The 13693-nt window shown below is 48.0% G+C and overlaps 1 protein-coding gene across 1 annotated transcript in view; it reads left to right on the forward strand.

The window, feature by feature from the left end:
• The window catches only part of LOC128875238 (homeobox protein EMX1-like), a 35553-nt gene extending 30040 nt beyond the window's left edge, over positions 1 to 5513 (forward strand). The window contains exon 3 of the mRNA XM_054120626.1: positions 4911 to 5513. Within this exon, the coding sequence (XP_053976601.1) occupies positions 4911 to 5168 (258 nt within the window). The 3' untranslated portion in view covers positions 5169 to 5513. The remainder of the gene's footprint in view (positions 1 to 4910) is intronic.
• Positions 5514 to 13693: the final 8180 nt, after the last annotated feature.

Raw genomic sequence — 13693 nt, forward strand, 5'->3', positions numbered from 1 at the left:
TCGGAGTGGTTTGAAACTGATCGGTTGCGCCCGTGTGCGATCGGCCTAAATTTGCAATTTGCACGCAAAACTTGATCATCAACGATTTCGGCCCCTCTCTTTTAGACGTGACCATCGTTGCTAGAAAATATCGAATTTACTGTAACCTCACGATAATTAACCCTACATCCCTTAAGATTTTTAACGTGAGATCTGCGAAAGAAAAAGAGGAGCGGTATCGGAAGGATGAACGGTGTCGCGAGACGCGATACGGGATATAATTAAACCCGATTGATAATTGTCAGTCTAATTACGAGTTCGTTCTGTCCGATCTCGTAATGTTTGAAAGAAGGAGAATAGCGGCAGCGGGGGGCGCCGAGGCCTAATTTATCGGAGCCTATACGTCCCCTGTTAAATATAATTACGCTTATTGCCGGCGCGCGCACCGATTGGTTCTTTTTATTGCCGCGGAAAATTGGATATTCCCTAATGGAAATTAATACCGCGATTGTGCTTCGCTACTTCCGTTTCGTCGATCTCGACGATTCGCGATGTTCGCCGGACGGGTTTCGTTATAATTAAAGAGCGAGACTTTCGCGCAATTTATAGAACGCGACGCGAATAAATTGGACGAAACGGACGCGCGAAACTTAATCGCGTCGCTCGAGGATCTTTTGCGAGTTTCATTAACGGTCCTCGTTCGGAGATTCCGAGATGGTCGATCGGTCGGGGAGTTAGACGCCTCGGACTTTATTAGATAGTAGATTTCTTAAGGAAGCTCCGCTAAAAAATTCCACACTTTCCATTCGACGATCCACTGAAATCCAGCGTTTATACCCCCGTGTCACATCGTCACTACTGGAAGTCGGTCTAACTAGAACCGCAGCTAGGATCGAGGAAACTTAAGCCGTTGGGTGGAAGTCGTATCGGCTTCCAATGCTCGCGCGAGTCTCGGAACATCGGCTACCACGATAGCGAGGTATCAGCGGGATACACCTGAGGCATCTGCGTCTGGGAAGTTCGGCAAAAATAATGGCATGGGAACGGCTCGCCGCGGGATCGAGATAACCGATCGACGTAACGTAGTCGCGCCGTTTCCTCGGCGCGGATCGATCGAATTACCGCGTGGATTACGGTTTAATATCTATCCGTGCCGATCGGGGCATGTTTACATCGGGAAAAATGAGCGGTGATCCCGCGAGTGGACGTCGGCGAGGGTTGAAACGTTTGCCTGATCCTCGCTGGCAGATAACGAGAGTACGCGTGTACCGCGGGAAAAGCGATCACGTCCAGCCATCCGGAGCCGCAGCCTCTCCAGCGGGAGCGAGCGTAATTGAAGCTGTTCCTGGAACGCGTCTAAGTGACAGGTGAACACCTTATACGCGAACAGGGGACTCGTGACGATCGTACGCGGTCCTCTCAGCCGAGAGTCGGTCCGCTTTGGACGCACAGGTGTGCGAGGACGAGCTCTCGGGCTCATCCTTTTCGTCGCGGCACCTGCGCCGAGCAGTCCTCTTCGGGAAAGGAGTCGCCAGGCTCACCGGGGCCTCGAGACCTGTCCATATTTGCGTTTCGGAAATTCCGTGGATTGATAACGGACTGCTGGCGTAATTGGACTCTCTCGAGTGACTCGGGTGTCGAGTCGGCCGAACGTTTTTCGATATTCTATTCTCGCGACGCTTTGGTAGGCGAGAAGAACGAACCTCTGTTTGTATTTTCGATACATTAAGGAGGCTCTACACTGGCATAGTATTTAGAATATTACAATTGTTCGGAATTTTATATCAATAAAAAGAAAAAATTATGTTAAACATTGATTTTTAGTCGTTATTATATCTACTATATTTATATTGTATCATAAAGTAATATAAATCAATTATTTTCAGACAAACTACAGTACTGTTTATATTTGAACGCACGTTTTCTAACCTCTCGTACAGCGTGCCACATCTCTCATACTATGTCAATAGCAGAAGACAAAACGCATTATCTTAGTATTCTTTAATTTATTATTAATACTACAAGTACCCCCGGAGTATTTTGTAAATCAATATATATGTTCTTTAGATATTTTTCTATTATGCATAAAATTTTCGATCCAATCTCGGCGTCAATTGCTTTGTAGCACGTAATCGAGTGTGTCGAAAACGCATTTTTCCATAAGAGTCCGCGTTAAAAAGTGAAAAATTGAAACATTTGTTTCTCAGCTTTTAGGTTCCCTAGCCTTCTCAAAATTTGTACGGGTGTTTTTGGGATAAAATCTGAACCCGTATATAAATTTTTATAATTTCCTTGGCGTTATTTCTATTTGCGATAGAGCCTCCTTAAGGGTCGCAACAGTTCGCAACCAAATGTCTTTAAATTTGATACAAAGTTCGAACGGTAGCCGATTGAATTCGTAATTTGGTTTGCTCGGTATACGAAACGTGTTCGTCAGATCGACGTGGTTATCGGAAGCGAAGGTTCGACGTTCCGCGCGATGATCGCGGCGAATCGCGTGGCCCCTAATTGGCCGAAAAATAATCTACTATAAAAAGGTAGGGGCATCTGTCGGTTTCATCAAAATGCGCACCTACGCTGTCGCAGGAGCGTGATTTCAAACGCTGCGGCCTGTTCCGAATTCGAGCACGTGTGTTTCAAAGAAACCTACCTTTCAGTTCTAACAGTCTCCGTCTGGAAACGAGGTTGTACGTCGGACGACGCGAGCAATTAGGCGCGGAATTAACGGCGCGGGCGAACGATAACGGACGAAATTTCACGGCGAACAAGGCGGGTCGTGTACCCGGGGGAACTTTTCGAGGATTGTGGCACTTAACGGATGATTAAGAGGGCAAATAGAGAGCACCCCCGTTAACGGCGCTGAAGCTTCATCCCCCTGGAATCCGTCCCCACCACGGTTCGCTTCAAACGCTCCCAGCAGGGCCCTCGTCGTACGTTTAATCGAGTTACCCCCATTTCGTAATCACCCCCTGTCCCCGAGGGTTGCCATGGAGACCGCGGGCGGTCCTGAAACCCGATTGGCGGATCTTCACGCACGCGGAAAGGCCACCCCTTTCCACGTCCTATACGTGGCTCGTTCCCTGGGATCAGCATGACGCTTCCAACCCCCTTTCGTCGCAACCCTACCCGACTTCTCTGTCTCGCCACGGGGCCAGCCCTCCTCGGTGTTGGATTTACACACTCCACAGCCAGCTGGATTTACACTCGGTTTAACCGAGTTTACCCTCCGTCAGCCCCGTTGGAGCCGCGCTCCATCGACGCCAGTATTTTACGGGGGCGCGTTGTAAAAATCGCATAAAAGCTTCCAGCAGCTTGGACGATTTATGCCGCGACCCGCACCGCCGCTCGCGATTTTATTCGACCGCCGAGCGAACGATCGTCCACTTTTATCGCCGTGCGCGCCCAATTTTCGCCACCGTGGAACCCGGGAGAAAGCCGTGTTGTCTGACTTTTTATGGAGTGCGCGACTTGGATCCGAAACTAACGCGCAATGATCATAACCGTACGCGAGAAATGATCCGAGCTCCTTCCATGATGCTCGTTCGTTTCTTTCTTCCCTCTGGAGGTTGGGAGAGGGTGAAAAGATACCACTGCGAACAAGAGTATACAGGGTGTCCCGTAACTGGTGGTACGAGCGAGTGGGGGAGGGGGGGGGGGTGATTCTATGTGAAAAATTGAATCGAAAATGTAGAAGGTTTGAAAATTTGTGTCGGACCAGCTTCAGCTCGACGGATTTCATTTTTTAGATCACTTTCATTTTTGTTCGTAAATGTTGTCGATGGATCGATGAACAGATTTTCAGAATTCGTCTAATTTATGAATCATTGGAAGTGCTGGTTTTTTTTCGAAAATGAAGCGTCGTACGACAAAATTTTATTGTACATTTTCGATTCAATTTTTCACGTAGAAAATCACCCTATACTCGCTTGTCACCACCAGTTGCGGGACACCCTGTATATTCCTCAATCTTGAGCGCTTCCAATTGTAACAATATCGTTGTTAAAAAGCAGAATTGCGAAGCCTCTTTCCGAAAGCTCTGTAAAGTCAGGTAAAGATAGTATGTTTTGATATCGAATTCCTCCGCGGTCCGGAACGAGCCCGCGACAAATCGCTCTGCAATAAAGCGTAAACGGTTCGGCGCGCGTCATTTCGTTCGGCTATCGATCCTTCCAGTGTCGCAAGGGGTGGCTCGACCCTCGACCTCCGCGAGGCTTGCCAAATTAAGTGGCAACTAGTTATAAGCCGCCCCAGTGTATCGGGGAACCACCCCTAAACGTGGTGTATCCGGTTACAATGGTTCGTGTCGGTGACGCGGAACCCCGTCACGAGGAGGAAAGAAAAAGAAAAGGGATGAAGCGACCCCCGACGCGGCCCCGAAAGCCGGATTCGAAGCATTGTCCCCGAATTGACTGTTAGATACACATTCTCTTCGCGCTTCTTCGCGAGAGAAGGGTTGAAAGGGCTCCCATTTTCGAACTATCAACGCGTGAAATCGGCATTGTGGCGGTCCGAAGGGGGTGGGAAAAGCGGAACGGAGGGCACGGATGTTTGGCTAACATCGGATCCGACGTGGTTTTGACAAGACCCCGGATTAGGCTTCGTGTGGGGATGATGCGACGGATCGTTTCGCGATGGGGTTGGACGCTGTTTATAAGAGAGACTCCGAGACCGATTCGCTGGGTAATGGAACGAACACGGGGGGACGATTAGGTTTACCTACACCGATGGACTGATACCCTTAGCCTGGGTTACATCAATTTCGACTATTTTTTGTTTAAAGTGGTTTGGTCAAAAATGACGAGAGATCAGATCTTCTCGTAATTTTGAAAACTCAACATTCGCATCTTGATACACGTCTGTCTGAAATACGGGTTCAATTTACCGTTTAGTTCGTTAGATATTAACCAGGATGGAATTGTTTTCTGTTGCAGGTGAAGGTCTGGTTCCAAAATCGTCGAACGAAGCACAAACGGATGCAGCAGGAGGAGGAGGCGAAGGCGCAGCAGCAATCGGGCGGCGGGGGCGGCGGGGGCGGCGGGGGGAACGGGAACAACAACGCGAACAACAAAAACACCCATCACGTGAGCAAGTGGCAGCAGGAGACCGGTGACTATCACCACGAGGAGGAGGAGGAGGAAGAGCACATCGATCCCGAGGCCGAAGAGTGTTCGAGCGGGTCCGAGGCGTAGCTAGACGTCCTCTGCCTGGACTAAGGCGTCAGGAGTTCCGTCTGACCGACGAGGAACGTCCTCGAGAACGTCTCACCAGCTCCTCCGGTCGAATCCCGAAGGACTCTGGAGTCCAAGTGGAATCACAACGAAATTCGAGGAATTTCCAGGTCGAACCCACGAGTAAAGACCTGGAATCGTCGATCGTTCCAAACGTGGACCTGGAATTGAATCACACGGGGAAATGGGGCTGACACCCACGGGAGGACCGTTCGGGGAAGGTCCAGGAACCGAGTCGCGTCGGTGAGGCAATTCCAGACTGGAATTGCGAAGCAATATCGAGGCGGATTTGTCGAGCAATTTCAGGATGGACTTGTCGAGCAACTCCGAGATGGAACGCTTCTGAATGGAGTTTGCGAATCAGGAATTGCCCCGACTGGTCTCCCAAGGAGGAATTGCCGGGTCGGAGATTAGTTTACTACAGTTTTCCAAAGATCGCGCGGACGGCGAGACCCGGGATTCCCTGGAGGGTAGTTCCGAGAAAGGAACGTACTTCGAGCGGAATCGCTGGGTATTGAATCGCGAATTTCAAAGACTGTGCTCAGTGCGAATTACGGAGTCGAGGAGCATCGAGTGGGAGGGACGGACTTCTCCTCGAGAAAACATGAATTTTTCTGTAAAAATCGTGCGAGTTCGCGAAAGTGCAAGCTCCCTAATGGCGGAAATATCGATGGGAGAATCGTTGGAGTTGCGGGAAATTCCGAGGATCTTAAGCCTCTATTGCATAACTCGTAGAGAATCCACATAGATGTCGGTTTCGTTGATCAATTTGTAGACGTATAAAGAGCCAAGGGATAATTTTTTTTTTTTTTTTTTGTTTAATTAAAGAGAATAGAATTCATGCAATGGAGGGTTAACGCCGAAGTAGGTTAAAGAGCGAGAGTAAAAGATACTTGGATGGCGTAGACTGAGACTGGTTGAAGGAGAGTTGAGTTGATTAGAAATAAGTGACCCCTAGAAGAAGGATTTCGAATCCTTCGACGAGATCGTGCGGATCTCCTGTTGGTAAGACTGACTATCCCCCGTATCCGCTTCCGTGTTCCTCGCGTCGAAAACTAACGAGAAACTAGGAGGTCCTTGTTGCTGCTCAAGTGTCCTCGAGCAGGGAAGGTCGTAATTTTATTCAAATAACAGACGACAAATACACGAGAGAACAATTACACGAGGCGAAAATAGACCCGAAGTCTCCCAAGACAAACAATTTTTTCATCTTTGGATCGATCATTTGAAATTTGATGTCTGGATATGATTTCTGTTCGTTTCTCTTCGCGAGTTCGAGTTTCTTTTGGAGAATCGACGGAAGTTTCGAGGTTTCGAAGACCTCGAAGCACGGGTAATGGAAGCATTGTTCCTCGGGGCTCGGCGAAGCTAAACGGTCGGGTTTCCGGCGGAAATGGCGACGTCGGGGTGCCCCGAGTGTTTGAAAGGAACTCGACGACCAGTCCAACCCCTGCTTTTCCATTCGCGCTTTCCTCGATGGAATCGCGATCTTCTCCCAGTACGTTCATTTCATCCCCATTCTTTTTCACCATAGTTCCTCAATCGATCCACGCAAAAAAGACACCGAAACATCTCTCGGGGGAAAATGTAGGACATTTTTGGTGTACTTTCTTTTCCTTCCAGTTCGTACGAGAGTTGCGGCGGATCGAGTGCATTCGTTGGTATCAAACCTTCGTGGTATTAATCAGATATTTCAAATATTTACATTTGACAGGGGTGGAAAGAAATTTAGGGAAAGTAAGACACAAGCCTGCAGTTTTCAGGATACAAGATCCCCGCCCCTGGAGATTGTATCGTATGGAAAACACATGCAAAATGTACGCGGAATGCACTTCATAATTTAATATAATCATATTAACATTTCATTTAGCGAGAGTGTATATACTCTGCATACGTTTAGCATACATTATCCATATTCGAGTACATAAATGCTTAACATCGACGAGCTGGTAATATCAAACAATTAGCAGGTGATCGTTACGACCACCACGTTGGCCCTCTACAGGAATAATAAATAATACAAATTTATCGGAGATGGGCACGATTGCATTAAAATCGACGAATGCACCCGATTTCGCAAGGCTCTCCCTTGCAGAGATGGGCAAAATTCTCGTTTAGATACAAAATTCCATAGAGAGAATAAAGGACGAACGAGAAACAGACGATGGAACGGATCAAGTATTCGAATAAAATTTTGCCCAGCTCTGCTCCTCCTGAAGCTCGAAGATTAGGGGTGGTGTCCACCCCCGTCGATCAACGTCGACGCGCCTGCGCGCATCTTGCCGTAGAACAGTCCCCCGTGTATATAAATATCGAAAAGAATCGTAGACTGTGATCCGTGGCGGATCAGCCGTCCCGCGCCTCCCTTAGAAAGGACGAAGGATCCCTTTCGTTCCAGTCCGTGTAAATAGTTTGACAGAGGCGCGCGATCACAACCAGCAAGCATGAGAGACGAGGTAGAGTGTATGGGCGCGTGTATACAAGGCGTGCTGAAATTTGTCGTCCAACTTTTGGCCAGGTACGCTACTCGTCGATGCATAAAAAGGAGATGGTAAAAGTGAGTCTAGAAACGAACAATATTTTATTCGGGTCCGAGGAATAATTTGATTCGTATCGAGGTGTCTTTTTAGGTTTGTCTGGACGATTTTTTAGCTCCGAAAATTGAATTTCAAGGGGTGAAACCACACTCCCTCAAAGTTCGTAGTGCGATTTCGCTCATTTCGATCGTTCATTTCCGAATCCACGTTCGTCGATCACTTATTTGCATACTTCGACGAGTTCTACGCGCGTCCAAAGTTTGGGTGAGAATTTCACCGCGCGTTAGAGACGAGAAAGACGCTGAAAGCGAGTGCCAAACTTCGTACCCATAGCGAGAAGAATCCCAGTGTAAAACTCGAGTTGTACTTGCGATTGTATTTAAACGTCGTTGTCCCACGAAGCGACCAGTATTCCCCCTTTGTCGATCGATGTCTCCGAAATGTACCGACGATTTAAATTATTGTATCGATAGAACGTTAGAGGGATGCCTTGGCTAAGGCGTCGGGAGACGATCGTTCCCCGAGGTGTCGTCGTTTCCATCGTCGTTCCCCGGTCTCCTCGACGAATGGCGCGGTATACTTCTGTTCCTCCAGGAGACCGGGGAAAGTTTGAGTGGAAGAAGGGAGCCGAAAAGGGAGTACGTGTTCCGTTGGATCGATCGTGCTCCCGGAATCTTGGCGAACGACCGCCATCCCGCGTTCAGGGGTCCGTTTGTAAATACATTGTACATAAAAGAATTGTGATTTTATTCGACGTGCAAAGGCGTAGCGTTGCACGGTCATCGGAAGATTCGGTTCGTGTTCTAACGATATAGCGAAATAAATTATATCATCTCTTCACGATACACGTGTGCGTTTCATTCACCAGCCTTTGATCAGGGACGGCGCGCGACACTTGGACAATCGCGGTCGATATTCTGTTTTGTACAGCGAGTCCCATGTGGGCCTGGATGCGCTGAACAATGTATTTGCACCTTGTACAGGTGCGAGAGTAACGCCGAGCGGATTCTATTTTAAATTGCCGACCATGCCTTTCAGCTTGCAGGCTGTAACGACGAAACCAGTCGTGGATCGGTAAGTTTGACTAAGTTCGAACGGGGAAAAGGAGAAAGAATCGCGCGTGTTGTTTGTGGAACCAAACGAATTATCGTTTGTTTCGACCAACTAGTAGAAAGTGAGAATCGCTGAGAATATCTCGACCTTTCGGAGGTGCCAAACGTATCTCAACATTCCTTGTTTCAAGTAATGCCAGATATACGAATCTATAGATAACCATCGGTAGTAACAACTGCAACGGAATACAATCGTTTTAGTCGTTTCTTAATTATCTAAGGCTCTCGACACTTCTCCACTCGGAGGCTATGGCATGCGAAACATAATACGCGATGTTCCCCAGCGCCAAACGCGCTACCTAGGCGGCGCTAGTGGCACCTCCTCCTTTAGAACTCGTTCGTTCATTCATTCATTTATTTAAAGTGCGTAACTTATTATATTGGATCGTCGAGAAAGTCATGACGTATTTTTTCTTGATTTTTCAAATGTTATTTATTTATATAAAGGACAAAGATCAATCACTGATATATAGTCCGTTTTGTTCGATAACCTTTCGCCACCGTTCAGTGAGTTTCATAATTCCTCGTTTATAGAAGGACCTGTCTTTATCGGCGAAAAACTGACTAAGGTGCTGATTAACAGCCTCGTCGGAATCGAACGTCATACCACGCAAAGAAGCTTGAAGAGCGCGAAACAAATGGAAGTCCGATGGCGCAAGATCTGACGAATACGGTGGGTATGGTAACAAATCCCATCCAAGCTCCAGTAATTTTTTAATTATTGCTTTGATTTTGTCATCATTAACCGCGATGGGTCTCCCTGACCGAGGAGCATCGCTGAGATTAAAAGCACCAGCACCGAAATTCGTGAACCATCGTTGGCACTGATGTTCTTGTAAAGCATTCTCACCGTAAACTTTATGCAACTTTTCGCAAGGTTGACTCGCGTTCTTCCCTTTATGGAAGTAAAACAATAGAATATGGCACAGTTTCATCTTCCATTTTCAATTTATCGTAAAATTTTCCAAAACTCAACCAAATCGATCAGTCTTTTGTTTAGTAGGAAGCTAGAGTTCTTAGTTGTCGAATGACAGCAGTCACGTGGTTGCAACTGACTCTAGTACTGCAAAAGTAAACTAGTGCCACCTGTTGCAGAAATCCGTCACGACTTTTCCGACAACTCAATGTAAAGTTATTGCACTATTGCTTACTTATTACTAGCTTATTTCCATTCTCCTTATCATCGTATCGCGTGACTCCAGCATTGTTTTAATACTGTTTGCAGTATCTCTTACTTGTCATCTATTGGGACACCCGCTGGCCCCTCTCTAGCTCGGGTACCTCGAGGACGCTAAGCCCGTACTGTAGCCACAAACACCGTCACAGCCACTGACGGCGTTTAGAACTCGAACCGAAAACGTATTTACCAGCGAGACGTTACCAGACAAGTTTAAATTCCGAAATATAACGCCGCGATGCATCGCCTCTCGGACGGAATTCGAGCTTGAAACGGGAAATTACGGATCTCGAGGACCCTGGGTGAAAGAGGTTGGAGCGCGATTAATCGTAATGATAAAAGATCGAGCAGTGCTGGCGGTAATTGGCGGGTCGGCGTGAGCCTGGCGCAACGAAAACGAAGGCTGCGACGTCCCTTGCTAATTGACGTCCACTCGAAATCCGAGGATGCAACGCGTCCTTCTCCCCTCCGCGCCTCGAGTTTTCAATAATCGCTATGTAAATTCTCCACACGCGAATCCGTCGTCGCGGGCCCGTGATTATTGGCACGCGTTTAACGGCCCCCGCTGACAAATCGTTTCCACGGAAGTGTCCTTTCGTGAGTCCCTGGCTCCCATTCCCAGGCAACCGGGCTCGATCCTTGTCGATAATCGCTTTATAATCGCCGCTTTCGGGACGAATAATTACGCCAGCCACGGCTGGCTGCCCCCGTAATTAACCCGCGTCTGCTTTCGTGCCCCCAAACAACAGATACAACGAGGAGAGTCGTTATTTTTACTCGAACCCCGTGTATTCCTCTCGGAATCGCCTTCGTTGGCGAATTCCATAAACTTTGGCAGACTTCTAATAATCATTTCTATCGCAGTTCCCTTTTATCTATCATTCTTTCATATAAACTTTCACGCATTTAACGAGTGCGCGGTCCAACAATCGCTTTGGTCCTACTGGCAGCCGTAACTTGTAACTAAGAAACAGAATTCTTCGTCCAAATAAATATTCTTAATCTCGAAGACACGCACCGCCGCCCTGTAGAAGGTAAAGTCAGGCTTCGCGCGAATACCCTCGCAATTAATTTCCAACGACGACTCGATTACGATGCAATTTGACTGCCTACTCTGTTTAAGTACGCCATTAAACGTTCCACGCGGAGCGTCCACTGTAAAAATAATTAAACGTCAGTGGACGACGAGTACGCCCGACGATCATCGATAAATTGAAGAGTTCGATTAATCGCGACGACCGGAATTACCGTGGTAAAAGGGGAACGGGGAACGGAGGAATCGTTCGCGGGGCGATAATTAAGCGCGTTAATTGGAACGTTGACCGAGGGTCGATAATTAAGCCCAGTGGGGGGGGGGGGGGGGGACGGGAGGAGAGGAGAGGGTGGAGCACGTCAAATCCCCAATTAATAGATCGCATTGTTCATCGGGCTTCGCCTGTTGTCAGCTCGTAAGTTCATTTTCCAGTTGAAACCAACGGCAGGGGCTCATTAATGTATTCCTGGGCGTGGCGTCCTTAATCGATTATTACCCGGTGATCTGGCAATTAGCGGCGCCGTTCCGTTCGTATCGATCCTCCTTATCGCGCGGGTAATCTCGTTCCCCGTTGAAACCAACGATGTTCCGATTTTAAAAGGTAACAGGTCGACGACGCCCCGCCCTACCGGATTCCCTGCCACGGTGGAACGTTTCGATCCGTGTATCCGATACTTAACGAGTCTTGCGACACGAAGAGTTGTGTGAGCCGTGAGTTTTGAGACGTGTCTGGTCAGCTGTCGGGCTTAATTAGAGAAACGAAGCACAGTACTAAATTTGCTTAGGCGTTCTAAGCTCGACCGTAGGTTCGTTTTCGGTTTCATCGTCCGGCATTGGGCAATCCGAGACCTCGACGCCAGAACCGGTCGAGATTTCTGGAGATCGGAAGCGAGGACTGTTTTCAGGAGAAAAAGTCTCGTCTTTGATTCGTGGAATACGCTAAAATAGGAGACGACTTTGGCGCGATATCCTCCTCGAGAACAGAGATGGGCAAAACCGTAGGGTTCGAATAAATTTGAAGTTTGCTTTTGAACATTTTTCAAAGAATGAAACAAGACAAACGTATCGGCAAACTTCAGATTTGTTCGATGCCTAGGGTTTTGCCCATCTCTGCCTCGAGAAGACCCCCTGACCTCGAGCCAGGAACAATGATCGGCACCTCGTTCGATAAGGATACTTAGGAACAATGCTATTACACTACCACGTCCCTCGTCCTCCGATAAGGACACCTCTCTCTAAACGATAGCCAGCGTTCGGTTGGGAGGCGAGCCAGCCAAGGGAAGAGCAGACGAAGGAAAAGGAAAGGCGCTCCATGGAAGGGAGAACACGAAGGGTGGGGGTCGTCGAGGGCCGCGGTGTTCAGAACTGCTAATTATGTAAATTGCCGGTGTTGCAAATTACCCTCACAGTTTGCGTTCATTCTGCACACAATCCACACGGTCCCTGCACACCTCGCACGGAATCCATCCACTCGGATACTGTTACTTCCTTCGAGAAAGAGAGAACAGGACGACGGGAGCGAGACAGGGAAAGAACTTCTCGGGCCCCTCTGGATGGAACGAGATCCTCCAGGTACCCCCGCCATGCTGGTTGTTCGTCATAACCGGTACTCAACGACGCGCGAGTACACGGGTACAATGTTTAGCCGCATGAAAACCTCGGCTGATGGATATTTTCATTGCGCTCGATAACGTCAGTCCCCTCGGAAATTGGTTAAGCTGAGAAACGGAGGGAAGAGTGGGATTTTTGGAAGGTGGACGCGCGTTTTTCTTAATTCGACTGATCCGTGATTGTTGCACTTTGTATTTGGGAGTCGATCGTGTTTCAAGTTGGTAAAGTGACAAGGGATTTTTCGGTTCCTTTGTACCTAAGGAATGGGTCCTACGAAACGGATAACAATGAATGTGCAGAAATAACGATATCAATGAATCGAGGTTTTATAATGCCTCGGAGTCGTCTACATGTTTACTACGCCTCTATTTCTCGTTCTGCGCATTTGATAATTAATCCGAATCCTCGCGATAATTCCTTACGCATAAACTCGACGATGATCGTTAACATGGCGAGTGATCATTGCGATATTAATGTACGTGGTCGTATTAGGAATTTCCGAGAATTCCCAGCGCCGTTCCTGGCCGTAGGGCACGGATCGACGCCAGCGCTGGCTAATGAAATTCAGCGTCCAGCCGGAATTAATACGACTGCATGAAATGCTATATCATTAACTCTATTTTGGAGGATCGCTGGAACCGTGAGGAGGAGGATCGTGGAAACCGGTTGGCGTACCGCGGGCCCATTACGGAACTCATCGCAGAGTCGATATGATTGAGTAGAATACCGTATCATTACCTCCGTTTCGCAGCGTGGAATATCTCGACGCAACAAGAGTCATAGAAACGGTTTCAGTGCCGCTGGCCGCGAGCAGAATCGCATGTACACCTGCGGGAATCGATATCGTTTAATATATCCCCGCTGTCGATGGTTGGCTGACCATGGAGTCGTGGAACTCTTAAACGATGGGAATTTACGCGGATCGAACCCTCGAAGCAAACCGAAACAACCAATTATTCGTAAATATCGGAAAGCTGACGAAACTTTATTTATCCACGAAACGAATCCGCGAAACA

The sequence above is a fragment of the Hylaeus volcanicus genome, chromosome 4, assembly GCF_026283585.1.
Source record: "Hylaeus volcanicus isolate JK05 chromosome 4, UHH_iyHylVolc1.0_haploid, whole genome shotgun sequence".
Taxonomy (NCBI): Eukaryota; Metazoa; Arthropoda; class Insecta; order Hymenoptera; family Colletidae; genus Hylaeus; species Hylaeus volcanicus.